At 37.1% G+C, this 20,236-nt stretch overlaps 1 protein-coding gene across 12 annotated transcripts in view; it reads right to left on the reverse strand.

The window, feature by feature from the left end:
- Nucleotides 1–20,236, reverse strand: part of syne2a (spectrin repeat containing, nuclear envelope 2a) — a 135,476-nt gene that overhangs the window by 111,590 nt on the left and 3,650 nt on the right. For 9 of the 12 annotated variants that reach the window (XM_028041155.1, XM_028041160.1, XM_028041159.1 and 6 more), the window contains 23 exons: nt 17,966–18,061; nt 17,784–17,861; nt 16,515–16,607; nt 16,238–16,434; nt 14,786–14,985; nt 13,892–13,992; nt 13,461–13,550; nt 13,171–13,284; nt 12,963–13,100; nt 11,532–11,696; nt 11,340–11,452; nt 11,085–11,253; nt 10,867–10,963; nt 10,015–10,199; nt 9,766–9,918; nt 9,544–9,681; nt 8,762–8,863; nt 7,477–7,635; nt 7,224–7,382; nt 5,893–6,384; nt 5,070–5,204; nt 281–433; nt 55–203 (listed from right to left, as the gene is read on the reverse strand). In XM_028041155.1, the coding sequence (XP_027896956.1) occupies nt 55–203; nt 281–433; nt 5,070–5,204; nt 5,893–6,384; nt 7,224–7,382; nt 7,477–7,635; nt 8,762–8,863; nt 9,544–9,681; nt 9,766–9,918; nt 10,015–10,199; nt 10,867–10,963; nt 11,085–11,253; nt 11,340–11,452; nt 11,532–11,696; nt 12,963–13,100; nt 13,171–13,284; nt 13,461–13,550; nt 13,892–13,992; nt 14,786–14,985; nt 16,238–16,434; nt 16,515–16,607; nt 17,784–17,861; nt 17,966–18,061 (3,476 nt within the window). The remainder of the gene's footprint in view (nt 1–54; nt 204–280; nt 434–5,069; nt 5,205–5,892; nt 6,385–7,223; nt 7,383–7,476; nt 7,636–8,761; nt 8,864–9,543; nt 9,682–9,765; nt 9,919–10,014; nt 10,200–10,866; nt 10,964–11,084; nt 11,254–11,339; nt 11,453–11,531; nt 11,697–12,962; nt 13,101–13,170; nt 13,285–13,460; nt 13,551–13,891; nt 13,993–14,785; nt 14,986–16,237; nt 16,435–16,514; nt 16,608–17,783; nt 17,862–17,965; nt 18,062–20,236) is intronic. The other 3 variants (XM_028041157.1, XM_028041163.1, XM_028041165.1) reach the window with 3 other exon arrangements.

Genomic DNA, 20,236 nt, shown 5'->3' on the forward strand with positions numbered 1-20,236 from the left:
AATGTAGGGTAAACTGCAAATACTGCTTCCTTAAATAGATGTGCATTATTTTACCTCTTAATTTGAGTTTTCTGCACTTTTCCTCCAGGCTCTGTCTGCTGGTCTGTTGCCGAGCCGGAGGATTTCTCCACTGTCAAAGTCTCACACAGTTCTCCGAGAGATCCAAAGCGTTCCTCGACAGATGCAGCCTCCTGGGAGACCGCCTGGGAGTCAAACGTTTCTTAATAAACATCTTTAAATATCATCAGGTATTGTGGTAATGTTAAACTCCTGTAAGTACCTTACGGTTCTGTTGCAAGTAACTGTGGTCAGTCTGGTCAGCAGCATCATGCAGAGCATTAGTAAAAATGTCACAAGCAGTAAATGGCTGCTTTACTTCTCTGATTTTAGATGCCTGGATGGAAATAAAGTCAGCCATTTCTCTGCGCACATCCTGAACATGACACAAAAAAGGAGACTGGTGTCTGTTAGGGGTGTCGTTATTATGCTAATTAGTTCAATTCACATCGGTTCAAGTGTATGTAAACAGTAAAGGCATTAAATTATAATCATAATAATTTTACTTATTAAAATAAACATACAATGCACATCCAAACAGATGTCATATCTGTTTTTATAGCTTTCAGGCCAAACTTTTAACTTTTGATTATAGCATTGGTTTTAGAGATGCAAGTTATCAATTAATGAGTTGATTTACAGTTGATTGACCTTATCGATTGACTATCGATTAATTCATAAAACGCCCATTTACTTAAAAACCCGAGTTTTCTCTTGTATCAAGAGGACCGCTGTTCTGGTCACATTTTTCCATAATATGGTGAAAAACCTTCAATTGAAACATTATTTTGTGTCAACTGTATTAATACCAACTTCTCACATAGTTAGACATATTTCTAAAATATAAACAGGAACTTCTTACGTTGCTGAGTAGAAAAATGACATTAAAATATGTGTAACACATAACTCCCTCATTAACAGAAAGTTATACAAAAGTGCTATCATCATTGCTCCAGATAGAAATGTTAAAACTTCGCTCCTTGAAGTGCATTTACTCACCACAGCCCTCGAAAATCACCTTTACTTATTGGCATCATGTTTTATTTCATAATGTTAGGATTTTTTTTATTTATCCCCTCTGCTTTTCTGTTGTCAGATCATCGCTTTCTAGTAAATAATTCACTTTTGAACGAGAAGTTGACCGCGGCGCGGTTGAATTAGCCTTATTAAAGTGATAACCTAAAGAGCTTGTCGAGTGTTTACATTATAAAAATAACCGCATAAAGTGAATTTTACATCCCACACCGAACTCTGTTTACATCATTCCTCTTTGACAAGCAAAGACCGCTCCGCCATCTTTGTTTCTATGTCAACGGCTGCGCCTGAGGATGACCAGCGGCGCCTTCTTTTGGATGGAGGTCGAACTACAATACTAAAATAACGTCTTAGTGGACGTTACTAAAAGCAGGGCCGGCCAGCTTGGTGGAGCTGATTTTTTAATTTATTTTTTAGTAATAATTTCTATGTCATTATAATATCAAAAACACACAATTTCACTATGAAGTAATTTGTTTTTACAATAATATATATTTGATAATGTATGTAGAAATTATTGTTTTATTGGTAAGAAGAAAAAATAAATTGCTCTTGGAGCCCCTGGTGGCTGCAGGAGGTACCGCACGCTTCGCCAGTAACGAGCTGCTGTGCAATGAGCATCCAAACGTCCAAAGCTCCGGTCAGAACATAAATAAGCAAAACAATGTCTCAAAAAATGACTTATCCTTCAGGGAGGGAGAAAATAAAGAGGAAGAATAGAAAAAAGCCAAGATAAAGGTTTGTTTTAATGTGCCTTGGTAATGTAATAATGTAAAAGATTTGTAAAGCTGCTAATAGAAAATTGGCTTGAACAGTCCAGTTCAACAGCTAAACATTTATGCTAGGGTATTTGTGTTTGTGTTAAACTGAGTTTAAACTTTAAATGAGTTGATTCTCATGGTTGGCTCTGTATATTTCTGAGGTATTTTTGGCTTCAAAACATGGGGTTTGATAACGTTTGATAGCAATAATTAAAACTTCTCAATGTTTGACATTGTCTAGTGTTATATAATTAGGCTACTCTTTTGTTTTTTGTTTTTTGTTGTTGTTGTTTTTTTTAGTATACTACATAGTTTTTGGTTCCTCTATTAGAACGCTTAATCAATTTTTTGTGAGGTCTGTGTTTTTCAGACCTCAAAAGGGGGACTGTTGAGGAAAAATGATTATTTTTAGTGCTTAATACAGTTAATCTTACGGCATGTGTAAAAGGTATATTCAACACTCTTATTTTGAACAAATTTCTTTATTTTGAACAGGTTTGTGTTAAGGATTTAAAACTAAACCAGATGACCAAGCATTAAGACAACAGGGGCCAAATGCTGATCTCTCAGTGGGGACTCCTGCTGTGCTGTCGGAGCACAGGAGGCCATAAAATTAGCATATCCTGCAGGGCAGAATCACTGGAGCTTGGGGGAGAGAAGCCTGTTCTGTTCACAGCGGATCAAAAGCCTGCCAGAAACCAACATCTGGGACGGTGTGAAATCTTATCTCAGGTTCCTCTGTACCCAAAATGACCGCAGAACCACAGGGGGTCAGGACGCAGCTGTTGGCTCTTTTGTTTTAGCAGAGAGCAAATGGCCTTTGATCTTTGCCGTAAAATTAGGGGGAGTTTCTAAGTTTCTCTGAGTGTCCAAGGTAGCTTCCAGTTGGTCAACTAAAGGAACGCCTTAATTGTATATATTAAAGAGACAAGACACACCTTCAGTATAAGACTTCGTGTACAGGAGAAAAATTTAGAGAGCTGCCACTATTTTGCTTTTTTCCATCGGCTCTCTCCAAAGACGTGTCTTTGTTTTGTTTTTTGTCTGTCTTTGTCTTGTCTGTCTTTGTTTGTATAAGGTAAACAATGCATATCTCTGTTCCTCTGCAGCTTTGTTGTTGATTCATGCGTTGCTTTGTATGGAATTAAACTCTGTGATTCTGTGACGTCAACGCGCGCATTGTTGTTTCCTTGTGGCTGCAAGTCGCCCACTGAGAGGACCTGGAAGTTTAAGGAAGAGAGAGCCAAACGTTTTGTCCAAAGTTAATTTAATAAATTATTCTTCCTTAATACTAGCAAAATGTTCTTACGTCAGGCTACACAGCTGCTACATCGATGAGCTGCTCTATGCTGCAGTTGGGGGTTTGTTGTTTGCTGCTGAGCAAAATCATTTTGTGACTAAAACAAACATTATTTTTTACATCAACTTCTAAGTTATGTGAAACTTCTGTTAAAATCATTTGAAGGCTCAGAATCAACCCGGTACTGGTACCGGTCCACATTCTCAAGGAAGAAAAACTCACCTGGTATAAATTAAAGTTTTAGCTGCCGGAGTAACGCTAAAGAGAAATGTATTTAATCAAAGAATGTCATGAATATGTGTGTGTAACATAGTTAAAATGGTTCAGGTTAAATCCTGCTAAAATGCACCATCTGCTGGTAAAACGGGGTATTGCATTCACCCTAGAAAGAGCGGGGTATTATGGGTAATCCTCAGAGCCATGAGGATCACTGTCGAGGTAACGTGTCTCTGCGATGTGATAAAGAAATATTATTTATAAAATATGTTTATGGTTTTCGTTTTTGCATATTATTGAAACATGTTTAATCCAGGTTATGCTAGTTTTGCTATTACATTGTTTTTGTTGCGTTATAGAAATGTTTAGTTCGTGAGAAAGTGTGGCGGGAATTTCCCACACGGTAACATTCTGGCTCCTCCTGGCAGGAGTTTCTTTCATGCCAGACTGACTTTACCTCGGTGCCCATGTGTGAAATGCAGGTATGTTTTACTAAATCTCTGTAGCAGATGGCTAATATAAGGCAGTTTTATATAAAGATATTGTTAATTAATGTTTTTGCATTGTTTCAAGATGCAAGTTTGTACAAGCTAAAATATAAAAATGGCATCTAGTAAATAAAATGTCAGCATTTTATTTTATTTTTCAGAGCATTTTAATTAATTGTGTTACTTTCTTTAAAAAGGACACTCGCTGGTTGTTCCTTAGATGTAAACCAAATCCACTATACGATCACTGTAATTTTCAATGATTTTATTGTGGTTACTGTATGATGGGTAATCCTCAGAGCCATGAGGCTCTCCACTGTCGAGGAGTTTCTTTCATGCCAGAGACTGACTTTACCTCGGTGCTCATGTGTGAAATGCAGATGGAGAATTAAAGAAAACAACTGATGCCAGATTGAGCTCCTAGTCGTTCATTTCTGCACCAAGAAGCCACCAGATACACGTAGGCCACATGTGCATGCATTCCATCATAAGTTGGACTGCACTGATTGCAGTTTTCTGACCAATCCCTGGTTACCGATCTTAAAAAAAACCTGACCTGCCCATTTTGATTTTGGCTGATATGAATTTTTTTGTTTGAAATGTCGCTAAATATAGCAATAAAGTCGGTGAGTTGGCAACAGTGGAGTGAATATTGTTAACTGTAAACGTTCAGACCCGACCTGGTGGGTCGGTCTGTCAGTCAAACCTCTCACTGTAGAGCAGAAGAGGACAGAGACTGATTTTTAAACCTTTGCTGACAAAGATAAGATTAGGGGATAAGATGGGCTTCACATGGAAGCATCGGCCGGTCACGATCCCCCAAAATAAAGGAAATTGGCGCCCAGAAATCAACTGCTTGATAAAGCAATTGGCCAATAAATGTATCCTATATTATACATGTATATAATGTAAACAGCACTGCCAGAGATGCAATAAGTTTACAGCAGGTGTGTGAATGATCTAATGATCGGACTGCTGATTGCAGCCAGTCCACATTGTTAGCAGAACTAGAGGGCCCCAAAACCAAATTTCACTCAGGGCCCCAGGGAGCCTTGGGCCGTCCCTGCTAATAGAAACTAATTAATTTTAAAATGAAAACTAATTTTAATCTAGTAAACCATTAATCAACAAATAATTAATCGTAAGTCAATTATTGTTTGCATCCGTAGTTTGAATCAGTCTTGTATAGACTCTGTCCAGTTCCTGCCGTACCTCCCACTGATTTCGGACCGACTCAGAGAGAAGCAACAAGTCCTGGAGCTGAGGCCCCGAACAGAAGGCCCTGAAAGCTTCAGCTGCACCCAGGAACTCATCAAGCATGGCAGGCTGCAGAGTGTTTAGAGCTTTCTGCACAGAAAAACACACAGCTGGACAGGTGCACAAACAAAAATGACAGCCTGACAAACCAAAACATCAGACATTTAAAAAATACGCTGCAAAAACACAAAATATTACCAAGTATTTTTGGTCTAGATCCAAGTAAAAATATCTCAGTACACTTAAAATTAGACACAACAAACGTACAAATAACTTAAGATATATAGGAGTTTGTCAATATTGATGAAAAAGTACTTGTTTCACTGGCAGATTATTTCACTTATAACAAGTACTTTTTCATCAACATTAAGGAATTATTGACTTAAAACAAACTCCTACATCTTGCTGAGTTACTTGTAAGTTGTTTTTGACTGGACCTAAATACTTGGTAAGATTTTGTATTTTTGTAGTGTACATCCTCATACTGTTGTTCCAGTTTCAAGTACAATTTGCATATGACAACACAAATAAGCTTTTTCCAGCATTTACAGCAATAAGCAACAAGTTGAAGTAGGCAGAAGTAGTGAGCTATCAAAAAGTGCAAAGTTTTTGCTGAATTTCGTGGAATTCTGCAGAATTTCAATGTATTTCAATTTAGCTGAAATCTGCATTAAATCTTAAATATTTCAAAAAGTATAATAGCACAAATTACCAAAAGTCATAGGGCACAATATAATCTGAACTGTATTAAAGAATCTGCATTTGATCGATCTTGAACCTGTTTTTTCTTGATTTGCGACTCAGTCATCTCTTTGCCACTGAATAACTTCATGGCTTGCTGGATGCGTCCCTGCAGACGAAGCCTGGCCTTCTCCAGTCGGCTCCTGGCCATGGACTGGGCTTTGCAGTGAACCTCACTGTGGGTCATGAGCGGCGGCTGTGTGTGTGTTGGTCCCTGTGTGGTGTTTGGTTGCGACGCTGTTCTGGACTTGATCTCTGTCGATCCTGCTGCAGGACTCTCGGTTTGACTCTGCAGGACTGGAACCATCACAGGTTGAGGGATTGTTTTCATTTTTATATGGCCCTTCCTGTCTTGATCAGGAAGCTGAATCAGTTCTGGAGTTTGCAGTTTAACATCTACAATCTGTTTGGTTCTGGCCAGAATGTGTGATCCAGTGTCTGGATGGAGAGTTTGAACTTGTTGCATCCGTTCACAGAAGTCTCCAACTTGCTGCTTGAAACCACAGGAACTAAACTTTTCAAGTGTCTCCTACACAAATAAAAAAATATGTCATTCCAAATTACTGACATGCAGTAACTAATTAAGTTTTATTCATTCAGTAGCACTGAAAGGATTAATCATCGTCAACTAATTTAGTAATCAAGTATACAGATTAAAAAATAGCCCAGCTGCTGAAAGAACAGCGTATTTAGAGCAGTAATTAAGACAAAGTGTGTAAGAAACACTTAAAGATTTTTGCATAGATTTTTCTATCCTAAATGTAAAGTTTTAGCTTCACCTGGTTCAAATTCTGTAAAATAAATCTATTAAACACCTTTTGCTATCCAATTACTAATCCTTTAATCCAGAAATGAATCAACACATGATACCTACACCGTATTGACGTTACGTCACGCAGAAAAGCTGATGTATTTCTTCAATAAAAAAATTGCTGGAACTGAATTATTTGTTTCATCTGGTTGCATCTTTTACTGTATTTCTGATGTTGCATAAGAAAAATCTGGAGAATGCCTTTTTTTATCCGATTGTCAGAATAATTCATAGATTAATCCATAATTAAAATGATTTGTCATGATTTCTTTAGGTAGATGGATGAAGCCCAGAGTGAAGTAGTAAAAAATGACTTAATGTTGTTTAATCTGTTACAAGTCCAAGACACGAAGGGGGATAGAGGAGGTAGCAGGTAAGTGGAAAAATATGCAAAATGGAAAAGAAAAAACCACATAGGAGAGATTAGAAAAGAGACATGTGGAAACAATTAAAGGTGGACAACACGACACAGGAAGACCAGAATAACCAAAATACATACACAATAAACCATAATGATTACATAACTGTTAGTTGCAGCCCTATTGAGCTGAACTTGCCTGGCTTTGGGAGATTGCGGCTGCAATCCTGTCCTGCGTGTCAGCAGTACTGAAAGTCTGCAAAGGAGAAGTTTTCTGTTGTTCTGCAACAAAAGCTTCCAGATGCTGTGACTCTGCAACCACTTGCTGCACTAGCTGCAGCCCTCGAGAGATCAACCCCTAAAAGATGCATTAAAGTAGATAGTTTCAAACAAATCCAGAACCCACACATCTGTCCAAAACGGTTTAAGAAGATGTTTTCGTGGTTACTAACTTTGGCAGCAGACTGTCCTCCTCTGTGTTTCCTTTCCATCAGCTGATCATAACAGTCCAGAGCTTCGCTGCTCCAGTGATCGAGTTCAGCCACACGCCCGTCGAGTTGGGACGCTGCTCTCTGCAGAGCCCCACAGCACCTTTCTGCCTCAACAAGCTGCTATGAAGACGTAAGAGATTAAAAGTCCAGCTCCTTATAAAACAGAACGATGCATTAGTGACCACACCAATAAAATCTGTTCACCTTTTGTCAACCTGCAACCGAAAATAAGAATTTTAGGAGCAAAAACAATTCTAAAGTGTGGCGTGAATTTCTAATCAGCCCTCTTTTAAGTAAAAAAAAAAAAGACTTTTTTTGACAATTTAATTTTTTTCTTTTCCACAGAATCAGAATTGTTGTTTATCCACCGTGAGGTCTCATTTCCATATGCTAGCATCATAATTCACACAAATGGTGTTTTATCTTAACAATATTAAAGATGTGAAGTTTATCAAAATTTGCTTATTATTTGAATTTCATTTGTTCAAGGTGTTTGTCCTGACATTTACTGGTGTGTGAAGTTCCAGTAAGCACTTGGCAGTTGGTGGTTACCATAGCAACCAGTACCCGACAGCCCAGCCCCCCCTCCTGTTTTTCTATTGCTTTTCCTACCTATTAGCATCAGCTCTGTGTTTTCTTTACAAATATTATATTTCAACTTAAATTGAAATATAATATTTCAACTTAAATATTGAAATATTTAAGTTTCAAATATAATATTTCAACTTATTCCTCTAGTGTTTCCTCATGAAACACTAGAGGAATTTTACAATGTATTGTATTTGTTTTAGTTGTTATCATTATTAATGTTGTCCATTTTAGCTACGTTTAATTTTACAACGGCTAACTGGTGCTAACTGCTCATTGGGAGCTATTGCTCTGTAGTTTTAGGGTTATTTATTATATTTTATTTAACGTTTAGAGGCAGAAGCCATTGGACTGATGTTAACCACCAACTTGATTTCCTCTTTCGTTAGAATAAGTCCGGTGAACCTGAATGTGTCTGTAATGAAGTCAACCTACTGGGCCTGAAACAAACTTATACACACACCTAAGAATGCTTGGTTATTTATTCAGATTTTGACATTGATTGTCACAGAATTGAAGTTCTGACTTTAAAGTGGTTGTAAGGTGACAACATGTGCAATAAATCATAGGAGGAGTACAAATACTTTTGCAAGATATTGCATCATATTAACTTTATCTGAAGGGAAGCTATAAGGAAGGGTTGAGTTCTGCACATTACCTTTAGGAGAGTTTGCTGAAGGATTTCTCTTTGGCCCTTTTGAAGGTCTGCAGAAGGGATGTTGGATGATGCCTCCACCTCTCCGATCTTTGTTCTCATGGACTGACAAAGAGAGAAAAGAGAGGAATAATACAGCAGACCTGAAATAAATATTTAAACACTGAATATGTTTTTACATTTTTTGCACAAAGTCATTCTTAGATAAGTTTTTAGTCTGGTCAGTTCTGCATATTTTGAGCTCTTTACAGAATGAGCTGTTTTAGGGCATTTTGTTAGTTTAAATCTGAATTGGCCACACCCACCAACTCATTGTTTACGCTTGCACATGAAGATGGCTGCAAGCAATTATACAACCGTACATCTTTGAAAAGCATTTGTAGAGCCTCCTGCACAACCAGCAAGTATGCAGCAAGTGGTTTCTGGATGGTAAGTCAACAACAAAACACTTTTCCAGCAGCCATTGTACAGTGCATACAGCGGTAAAACCAGCTGACCAAGCATGCTGGAGCTCCCCTGAGGTTGCTAGGAAACAGTGAGGGCTTTACTGGGTTGCTAGGTAAAGGGACAGTTCCAGTTGATTTGTGATGTTACATCTGGAAGGTTTTTGAAACAGTTCATTTTCCAGACACCAAAAACCACCTGGGTGATTTTTCTTAAGAGCTTGGTTTGTTTTTAAAAGCAGATGAGACCCAAAATGGAAGTAAAAACAAACAAAATGTGAATTTAGCATTACAGATCCTTTTTGAAAAATCTGCCTTTTATTTGTCTAACATTTAGCTCACCTGTAGTTTTTGTCTGACAGCCTTCAGAGGGACTGAAGCTACCTCCAGAGGCTGTCTCAGGAGCAAACCTGCCTCCTGTGTTAGTGAATTCAACATCATAACAGAAGAGGAACCAACTTTAGGTTCTGACTGTATTTCCTATAGAAAGGAAAAACATTTATATCATTCCTCATTTGTAATGTGTAATCATTTGTACTACTCCTTGTGCAAAAACTCACTTACAAACACAGTCTTCTTCATGCGTTCGGCCCACTGCAAGTTGACTTTGCTGAGTTGCTCCACCAAACTGGAGCTGATTGAAGCTTCTGTTATTTCAATTAGGAAGTTTCCCGCCTCATTCAACCCAGCATGACATGAACTCCATTCGCTCATATCCTACAACGCCAACGTTTAGAGAAAAGTGAACCAAAAGCCAATTTGATGGATTTTTATTCCTATTACAGATTTCCAGGATAATCTAACTGAGCTTACCCGTGTCTCTGCAGCTGAAGATTGCACCAGCCATGTCTCAAGGGAAGTGAGGTTCTTGTTGTACACGTCCCATGCAAACGCCACTCTCTCCATCATTTCTTTAGCGGCTGCTGTCATCTGTTTGACCAGCTCTGATTCGCTTTCTGCTTCCTTCACTTGACGAGTGACACTCTGCAAGTCTCCACCTGGGAAATGAAGAGTATGTGGAAATAAAGCATTACATCTTAAAGATGAATATAACACGCTGCGATGAATTCATGACAATGGGTAATGTTGAAATGCACATACAGCCATATTAAATAAAATGGAACATGCTGATGAGGCTGTTTTGTCAGGCTAAAAGTACCATTTGCAAAAGGATGCGCAATTATACAATAGCACAGCTTTGAAAAACAGAAGTGGAGCCTCCTGCACAATCAACATGAATGTGGTTTCTGAATAGTAGGCCAACAACAAAACACTTGTCTTTTCCAGCAGCCATTGTACAGCACATACAGCAGTAAAACCAGCTGACCAAACATGCTGGAGCTCCGCCTGGGTTGCTAGGTATCGGCATAGGAAGTTTTTGAAACCATTTGTTTTCCAAACGCCAAAAAAAACAACAAATTATTACCAAAAAACAAGTGGGCGTTTTTTTAAGCGCTTGAGATGCCTTGGAAGCTAATGGAAGTACAAAAACGTGCAAAATAAGAATCTTGAATAATAGGTCATGTTTTTTTGTTAACAGTAAATGCAAAATCAACATAATAATTAACAAAAATAAAGGCTTGAAAACATTGGCCTGTAACTAATTTACACACTTTTGTAACTGTTGGCTATTTAACCACCTCTGAGTAAATGTCTAGTTCATACCTAGAGAAGCTTTGCTGGTGTAAACGTCCATCTTGCCCTTCAGGCTTTGCAGGGCATCAGTCAGAATCAAGAGCAACCCTTGGCTGTCCACTGTTTCCTGGACAAACATCAAACAGGAGAATAAAGCTGTCCTGTTTTCCGAAACAGAGATTTGCTGTAGTAATAATAATAAATATTAGATGGAATGTTACTCGTTGCTTTTTCAGATGTGAACTCACATGCCAGTCAAGCAGAAGAACCTGAACGGACTGCTGAGATCCGTACGGAGTTCTCCAGGACTGGACCTTTGACTTGACGACTCCCAGAAGATCCAGGACCGTGTGATGAGATTCCTTGTATTCCAACTTTATTATTTCGTATTTTGTGGTGACTCGGATGCCAGTCAAACTGTTTTTTAAAATTAGGAAAATGTAACAAATTAATAATGGATTCTATACGTCGTCTGGTGAAAGTTTAAAAATTATTTCACACACCGGTTTTTTATGTCGTCCAGCTTTTCTGAAGGCACTGTCATACTCCCTGAATCATCAACATTGTGGAACGAGTCAGTGAGCGTCACATAATGATTCACCTCCTTGATTAATGTCTGAAACACAGAATCAGCTAATTTAATACATTTTCCAGAATGCTTGGTATCAGTTTCTGCTGCTTTAAAATAAAACTGCCTTTAGTTGGTCTTCTTTTGCTCTTGCATGTTTGGCAGCCTCTGCATGATCTTTTGTCATCTCGCCGTCGTCTTTCAGCGCCGCCTCCCCTCTCTGCAGCCACAACACGACCGAGTTCAGAGGAGGAGGAAGACTCCGCTCCAGGTCTGCTTCACACCGCCACAGCTGAACAAGGACAGACTCAGTACAACATTTTCTCAACACATATAGAGAAATAAATTACAGAAATAAATTAGGGCCACTAACAAAAATAATAATTTTGACTTTAATCTCAAATTTCAGACTTTTTTTTCCCCAGAATTCTGACTTTTTTCTAACAATTGTAACTGCAGTCTCAGAATTCTGATTTTTTTTCTCAAAATTCTGATTTTTTACAAATTCTGGCAGCATTTATGACACTTTCTAACAACTGTGACCTTTTAATCAGAATTCTGACTTTTTTGTAATCTTAACTTTAATCTTAGAATTCTGATTTTTATTTCTCAAAATTCTGATTTTTAAAATTTGTGGCAGAATTCTGACTTTTTCTTAGAATTCCGACTATTTTTCCCCAGTATCAGAATTATCACATTGTTTATACACAATCAAACAAATCTAGTCTAGTCTCAAATCCATCACAAAAACATTTTCGACAGACTTTCAATGTGAATAAAGTGCAGGTTTACAAATCCTATAAGAAGAAAGGAACAGTTATGTGATTATGTTCCTCTAGTAACAGCAACGACATACACCTAAGAATGTTTGGTTATTTATTTAGATTTTGACACAGAATTAGAATTTTGACTTTAATCTCAGAATTCTGAGGAAAAAGTCAGAATGGGAAAAGGACGTTATACAACACTAACTGCATGACTATAAAAACTCTGATAAAATATATGCTTCAGTTACATTTATTTTAAATGAGTTGTTAGGATACTTATTTCCACGGACATACTGTTAGTAATATTTGCACCGGTGACAATTACGTTAAAAATAATTATTTCTTAGCATGTTTTTCCCAATGACAAAATAAAACACCCAAATCAAAATTTAGATTTTTTTCAAACTTTTTCAGTTTGGAATAATATTCCCAGTCACTTGTAGTAGCGATTTTAAAGGCTTAATGGAGGAACATTGTTGTGATAACTTCCAGAAGGCGGAGTGTCAGAAAGAGCAGGAGCTTCTTAAAGAGACAGATGCCCCATTTCAAGACTTTAAATTAAGAAGTCAAATTTCTTTTGAGTCATGTTTAATATGTAGCATTTTTATAACAGCTGATGGTAACAAAGTTGCTTAATTGTGATAAAAAATGGCATTATGTATGAAAAATACATAATATTCTCCCTTTTTGCGCCAAAAATCTAAGACTAAAGCAAAAAACTTAATTTAATTAGCAAAGTGAAGCTGTAGTGGCGCTACCAGGAGCTTTATATACACAGCAGATTATCTTACCTCTTCCTCCAGCCGATCCCACGCTGTCCTCAGAGATTGCTGTTCTTGATTTAGTTCAGAGCGGCGTCTTGCTGCTGCAAGGAGCTTCATAACTGATCTCCTCTGCTCAGCAAAGGAAGCAGTGAAGCTCTCGTATACCTGAAAAAAACCTCAGTTACTATAAAATATAACATTAAAACATTCTAGAAGTTTTGGTGCATTGCCTTACCTGATATTTTTCTGCATAATTTGATCCCTCTGTAGCTGTCCATGTTTCTGAAAGCTCCTTACAGGCCTGCTGCAACCAACGAGTTGCATCCTGCGCTCGCTCGCTTGGTGACACCTGCAATTTTATACTTCAAGTTATGAGAATTGCAGTGTTTCTGCTGCACAATCACAAATGCAGCTGAATAACAAAGATTTTCTGACAAAATAAACCCAATATTGCTTATGTTTTCTTTGAGAATACATCCAAATAACATGTGAAATGAGTAGACAAATGCAGAGAAAAAGATGTACCGGGTGTAATGGTGAAATAGCAGCTGCTGGAGCGAAGTGAGCATGCAAATTCTCAGGGTAGAAAACTGAAGGCTGCTCCAAAGGAAACAGCTACACCACCACCACCAGTTCAGAGAAAGACAGAGTCAGAGGGAAGAGAAAATGAGCTGAAAGGTCGGAGAGAAAGAACTGACAACTTTCTTAAAATTTATCAACTAATAATGCAGAACAGCGACTATTTAACTAATTTAATCTGTTCTGATTGGCTACAAAAAGAAAATCATAAAAATTCTCTCCTCACACCAATCAGATTAGTGGACATTTCTTGACATTTCAAGATATTTAATTGGTAAAATGATAAAACAGGGCAAAAGTACAAACTCCAAATCTAAAATATATTTTTTTAATTCAATAAGGCGGACAAGCTGACTGAAAGAGGTTTTAATATTTACCTGCAGATGATCATCAGGCGATGGCAGATCATTGGAGTACTGCAGAAACTGGGCCACATACGTCATAATGGACTTCTCATCCGGATCTTTAACGTCAACATCTGAAAAAATCCATCATCATTAATGTAACGTTGTTACTTTAAAACATTGTTTTTGAAATGTGGAGAAATGGGGGACAGGATATGCAAACAATAAGATATAAAATTAGAAACATTTAACTTTAAATCGCAGAAATAAACCATGTAATAACTGCCTATTAACCAGCTCCCTGCAATTCAGTGGCAAATTAAACCACAATAAATTACTTTTTGTCATTACAAAGCACTTATTTATGACACCATGCCACAGCCATTGTAGATAGAAAACAAGGAGTAAACATCCACCAAAAAACGGAGCTTAATCTAAGACATTTTTGAGAAACTTTGAAAAGTCCCAAATTTTTAGCTTGACATCAGAATAAAAAAAATAAACAAACAACAACTTTGAAATATCTGAGTTTGTAAAGTCAAAAATCATCGATAAAAAATTTAGAAATTTTGAGATTATGCTTAGAAAATGTCTACAAAAAACGTTGCAATTTCATAGTTTTATCTAGAATATTTTACATAATTTTACAATTGTGCTAATAAAATATTGAATTTATTAATAAAATCTATTTTATTAATTTATATTGATAAGTTAATTTCTTATCGATATTAAGAAATTATTAACTTAAACACGCCTCTATATACTGTATGTTGCTGAAATGTTACTTTTGAGTTAATTTTGTCTTATTTCAAGTGAACTCATACATTTTCAGTAGAAACTACATAGAAATACTTGGTAGGTTTTTGTGTTTTTGCAGTCTAGTTAGTTTTTTAATGTGTTATTAAAGCATCATTGATCCAGCCGTACCTTGGGGCTCCAGGAGGCGAGGAATGTGGAGTTCCCTCTCAGCCAGGTGAAACGCTTCCTCCAGGTTCTCCTGGTTGCTTCGGGTCTGGACCCGTGAAAGATCCACCAGTTCTGGTCGGAGCGAGCAGAGGATGGCCAGGAAGGCCTCCCCACTTCTCCAGCTGGACTTAAAGTCTTTCACATTGACAGCGCAGTGAACCCTGCGCAGAGTCACAGCCGTAAATCAGTTTTTCACAATTTTGCGATTATGGAAATTCACCCAAAATCAACAGGCACCCACATTTTCTCGCACTAATGCATAATTTTGAGTTCATTGCACATTTGTTTTGCGAAAGTAGCCAAATCCATTGGGTTTAAGTGATTTTTAACTCCCTCCTGAAGGTGGCAGCATTTCTTACTTCTTCTACAGGGCCGGTACAAGCCTTTTTGGGACCCTAAGGATATTTTCATTCGGGGGCCCCCATACCAACATCTGAACATCGTCATTCCTAAGCTATCATTAGCATAATTATTTAATTAGCTTACATTGTACTGGTGTTATTATTGCTGCTTATTTTAACCTTACAGGACTAGCAAACTAAAAGAAAAGCCATAATATTTTAATTATTTGAAAGTAACATCAGCTGATAAACACTAAATTTACAGTAAACAAGATAGAAAGTTTATTTGTATTTGCCCAACAGTAGCACCAAACAATAACAAAAAGAGATCAATCTACTATTTATGTACCAACTATGACAGTAATATGGAACTAATTTTTGCATTAGCATTTAGATTGCATTAATCAATCCCATTTATTGAAAAATATATTTTTTTATCATTCTAGCTTGGTCCTCTTGGGGGCCCCCTGGTGGTGCGGAGGCCCTAAACAACTGCTAAATTTGCATTGCCTTGGGCTGGCTCTGTTCTGCTACAATGCTGTTTCTTCAGCCTTACTTGGTTTCAAGTTATACTCTGTGATTGATATAATGAGCAATAAAAATGTGCATTTACAGTCATACATAAGAACAAATACTGCCAAATTCATAAAATACATTTGAGAAACCCTGATTTTGATTGCAAAAAATCACATAAACAATAACAAAATCCTGGAGGGATTGATCAATGTGAACGACCGTCTTAAAATGAAGTAAATACTTCATTTTAAGTACTTACTGAATGCAAAAACAGCTTTTATTAATATTTTAACAGTTTGTTAATGGGTTTTATCAATACATTCTGTCACAACCGGCCATTTAAGAGCATCCTTGACCTTTAAATTCACAGTATAACATGTAGAATTACAACTGTCCAAATATAATTACTGGAGGCATTAGAAAGTCCGTATTTGATGACACAATAGTTCAAGTTATTTAAACTTCTTATTTTGTTTCCCCTGCTGAATAAACTAGCAAAAGAGACAGAAACTAACACCCAAAACAAAATAAAAGTGTCTGTTTGTGTTAAACCTACTTTTTGCATTGGTCTCTGACCCACATGAGCAGGGCCTTTTTGGCAGAAACACGGAAGCGCCTGTGCAGAGGTGATATCCGCCCAGCAGGGACCGAACTGGCCGGGACCGGGCTGCCGGACCAGGAGTCCAGGCTCGACATAGAGTCCAGGGAGGAATGACGGGAGCTAAAGGACAACGCACTGGCCAACTCCTCAATCTGAAACATGTTGGAGTTGGAAAAAAGGCTTGAAACCAATTAATAAATGGCATAAAACAATAAAATATAGCTATACTCACGTGACAGCGGAGGATGATGGTCCATACAAGGCCAAGGATGATGGATGGACGTCCGTCTATGATGTCTGGGATGTTTATGTTCACCAGCTTGATCTGAACACAAAACGATTCTACTTAGCATGACGGTTAATGTTTCTTTTTCTAATCTTAAATTGAAATTTATGTGGTTGAAATCAGTTTGGCTGACTTTGTTCATATCATACATACTGTAGATTAGCATTTTGTCTACAGTCCATGTCAGTAGATACCAGAAATGCTCGTTTTGATGTCATTAGCATTTTTTAAAATTTATTTTAAATACATCTTCAAAGTGGTTAACTTTAACTTCTTTGGTAGGTTGATGTTTATAATGTTTAATAATAATAATTTTAAAAAGCAGCTCCAGTCTACTGCACAAAAAAAACTCTTAATAAAGGAGGAAAGTGGGTAATTAAGCAGTTGTTTACAATTTGTAGTGTATAATGGTTTACTAATTATGACTTTTAGTTGATTAGTTGAATATAGTTAGCATAACGGTGCTAAAAATGGAGTTGTATACAGCAGGGTTTTTCCCAGAGTATCATAAGCCTGGCGGGCCACCAGACTTTACTTGTGACCCCACCAGGCTAAGCATTGCTATTTATTTAAGTTTTTTAAAAATGTTTGCATTTTTAAAGATTTTATAGTTCAGGTCTTCCAATCTTCCAATAATCCTCCAATCTTTCAATGACACATAATTATCAAGTGGTATTTTAAAATTTCCTGTCAACTTTAAACATTTTTTAACTCAAAAACATGACCTAGCACCCAACCACCGGGCTTAGCCAGTTTTTTGCAGGAAACCTTGTCCAGTTAAGCTATGCTAAGCTAAGAAGCGCTAACGCTAAGCCATAATAATGAACAAATCTATTTCACATGCTAAAAAAGCTCCACATATTTCATTCTTTTACCATTTAAAATTAACATATTACATGTTGACATAAACAAATGTTTTGAATTAATAGGAGCAGTATGAAGAAACGAAATCTCATATAGTCTACCTCTGCTTTTGTTTGGGTAAATAATTATTCCAATTTTGGCCCACTGTTTATTGTATTTTAAAACTGCAGTGCATTTACAAGAAATTACAATTTCATTGTGCCACCTTTCTACAGTTCATCCGCTGCCAGGTCCCAGACAGAAAAGAAATCTAGACACGCCCCTGCACATGTGTTCTGCTAACACCCTCAGTCACTTCTCTGAATTGTTGTGTTGCAATGTTTTTGTGAAATAAAATTTTAATAAACTTACAGATTTTTTCTTGAGAAAGTCCAGAGCCGTCTCAACGTTGGCCCTCTGCTGGAAAACTCCTCGACCTCTTTGTCTTTTCTGGAAAAACAAATTAGCAGCTTCAGCACATTTTAGCACATTTTCTTGTAGCATTAGCTCTGAACTCATGTTGTATTTTGGAGGCTTTTGGAGTCATTCCTCACCATCGACTGACCGCTCATCACTTCCAACAGGTCCAGAAGCCGTGAACCATCGCTGAGGTCCAAAAATAAGTCCGACACGTAGGAAGGTGAAGATCTCTGAAAGCGTTAAATAAAAACATGCTGGACCAGTAAGAAGTGAACTTTCAGCTTACACTGTAAAACACTGGAAGGTGGTTTAACTTGAAAATGAAAGTCCACCTGCTGCCTGGAAAATGCAACTAAAGAAAATTCTTTTGGTTTTAACTCAGAAATTAAATTTCATGAAGTCGATTTAACAACAGGAGACAAGTTATCTAAACATTGTTTTTTAAGTTCATTAATTTTGAATTGTGAGTTTTAACTTAATGCTGCCATTTAAACCAAATAATTATTTCACAATATGCAAGTTAAAAAAAAACTGCCCTCACCTGGTTAGAGACACATTTCTCTATTGTTTCACTCACAATATCAAGTTAAAATACTTATTTTATGTTAAAATAATTTAAACTATTGTTTCAAATTGCATGAACAAAATTTCTGATCTGATAATGAATTTTATTAAATTCAGCTGGACACAGTTGGACACTGTGGACTAAACTGAAATTTAGTCTACACTAAATTTCAAAACATTTAGTGTGAACAGAACATTATCGTCAAGCTTTGCTTTAATAAAACACAAGAGTCACATCAATGTAACACACTAAAACATGCCGCTAAGCATTCTGGGAAATAGTGAAAGCTACTACATAGTAAGGTACTATACACTCTAAAAAATGTTGTGGGCTGTTGTTCATCTAATGGATTTATTTACATTAATCTACATTTTAAAAAATGGTTTACTGATGACAACTTACTTTTTGTGTCGAATTAACTTAAAGAAACTTTTTACTTCAACTTTTCTTGAAACAATTGATTTCAACGCCAGTTTCATATCCAATGTCTGACCAACTCAATTTACTACATTTTTATAACTTATTTCATTACCCTAACCCTAACCCACTACATTTTAGCCAAAAAAAAACTAATCTCAGAAAATTTCTAGAAAAAACAAGAAAATTTGCTAGAAAAAATAACATTTTTAGATTAATGTCAGAAATTTTCTGAAAAAAAAGAAAGATAGAAATTTCTGAATTTCAAATGTCAAAAATTTTCTATTAAAAATTTGTTTAGAAAATTTACAAGTTTTCTGGAAAATTTCTGAGTTTTTGGAAGAAATTACTCCTTTTTTCATATCTGCAATGGCCCTAATACATCATCATAAAAATACCTTTCAAGTTTCGGATCTGCAATAAATATTCCACTACTGTATTTGCTTGATTTTAGGTTTGGTTTTGGACTTTGGAGTCTGCAATTTTGGCCCACTTGGCAAACATTTGGACACTCCTGGTTTAAGTGGTTCCAAACTAAAAACCTAAAATGTTCAAAATGACATTATCACTTACATTGTACTTAAAATACAACTAAAATGTTAATTATTTTAAATGTTTTTTGACATGTTATTTTAGTTTTTCAAACTGAAAACTGACTTAATTGAATTGCTTCAATTGGAAACTGTTAGAGGCTGGAGTTTTTGGAGAGAGTTGTTTTGTCCACCAGGGGGAGCCACAAGGAGGTTTCTGGAGGAGGATGGTCACCGCGCACCTGTGCGTTATCAGCCTCATCAACACCAGCATAAGAGGAGCGGGTGGCCAGTTCGCCGGCGCCGGAGTGTTTTACCTGTTTTGGAATCCTCCCGTGGAAACGTCCCTCGGTCGACTACGGTCCGACTACCTGCCTGCCCTCCGACGTGCCTCCCTTCGGCTATTCCCCGCCATCGGAACCCCTCTCCTGTACAAGAACCCGGACTCCAGCTTCTCTACGACTTACCTCCCTGGCGAATCCCCTTCGTCTCTCCCAGTAAGCCCGCTCCATTCCACCTTCCCCATAATTCCTACAATCCACTTACCTGTCATCTCTCCAGTCCTCAGATCACTCACGCCCCGGATCCAGTGAGGGCCCGAACTTATTCACATTTCACTTCTGTTGATCTGTTCATCAATAAATTTTATTTATCTGATTCCTCCATCTCATGTTTGTGTTCTGCATGTGGGTCAAGCGATTAGTGTCCTACATGACAGAAAAACTAGTTTATCCAACTTAATGGACAAAATTAATTTATTGAGTTGGTTCAACTTAATAAATTAGGTTGGTTAAACTTAATTGAATTACTTGTCAACTAATGAAGCAGTTCAGTTAAGTTGGTTCAACTAATTTCTTTTTAGAGTGCAGGAGAACAGAAACTGATTTGTTGTC

This window comes from Xiphophorus couchianus, chromosome 15, assembly GCF_001444195.1.
Source record: "Xiphophorus couchianus chromosome 15, X_couchianus-1.0, whole genome shotgun sequence".
Lineage (NCBI taxonomy): Eukaryota > Metazoa > Chordata > Actinopteri > Cyprinodontiformes > Poeciliidae > Xiphophorus > Xiphophorus couchianus.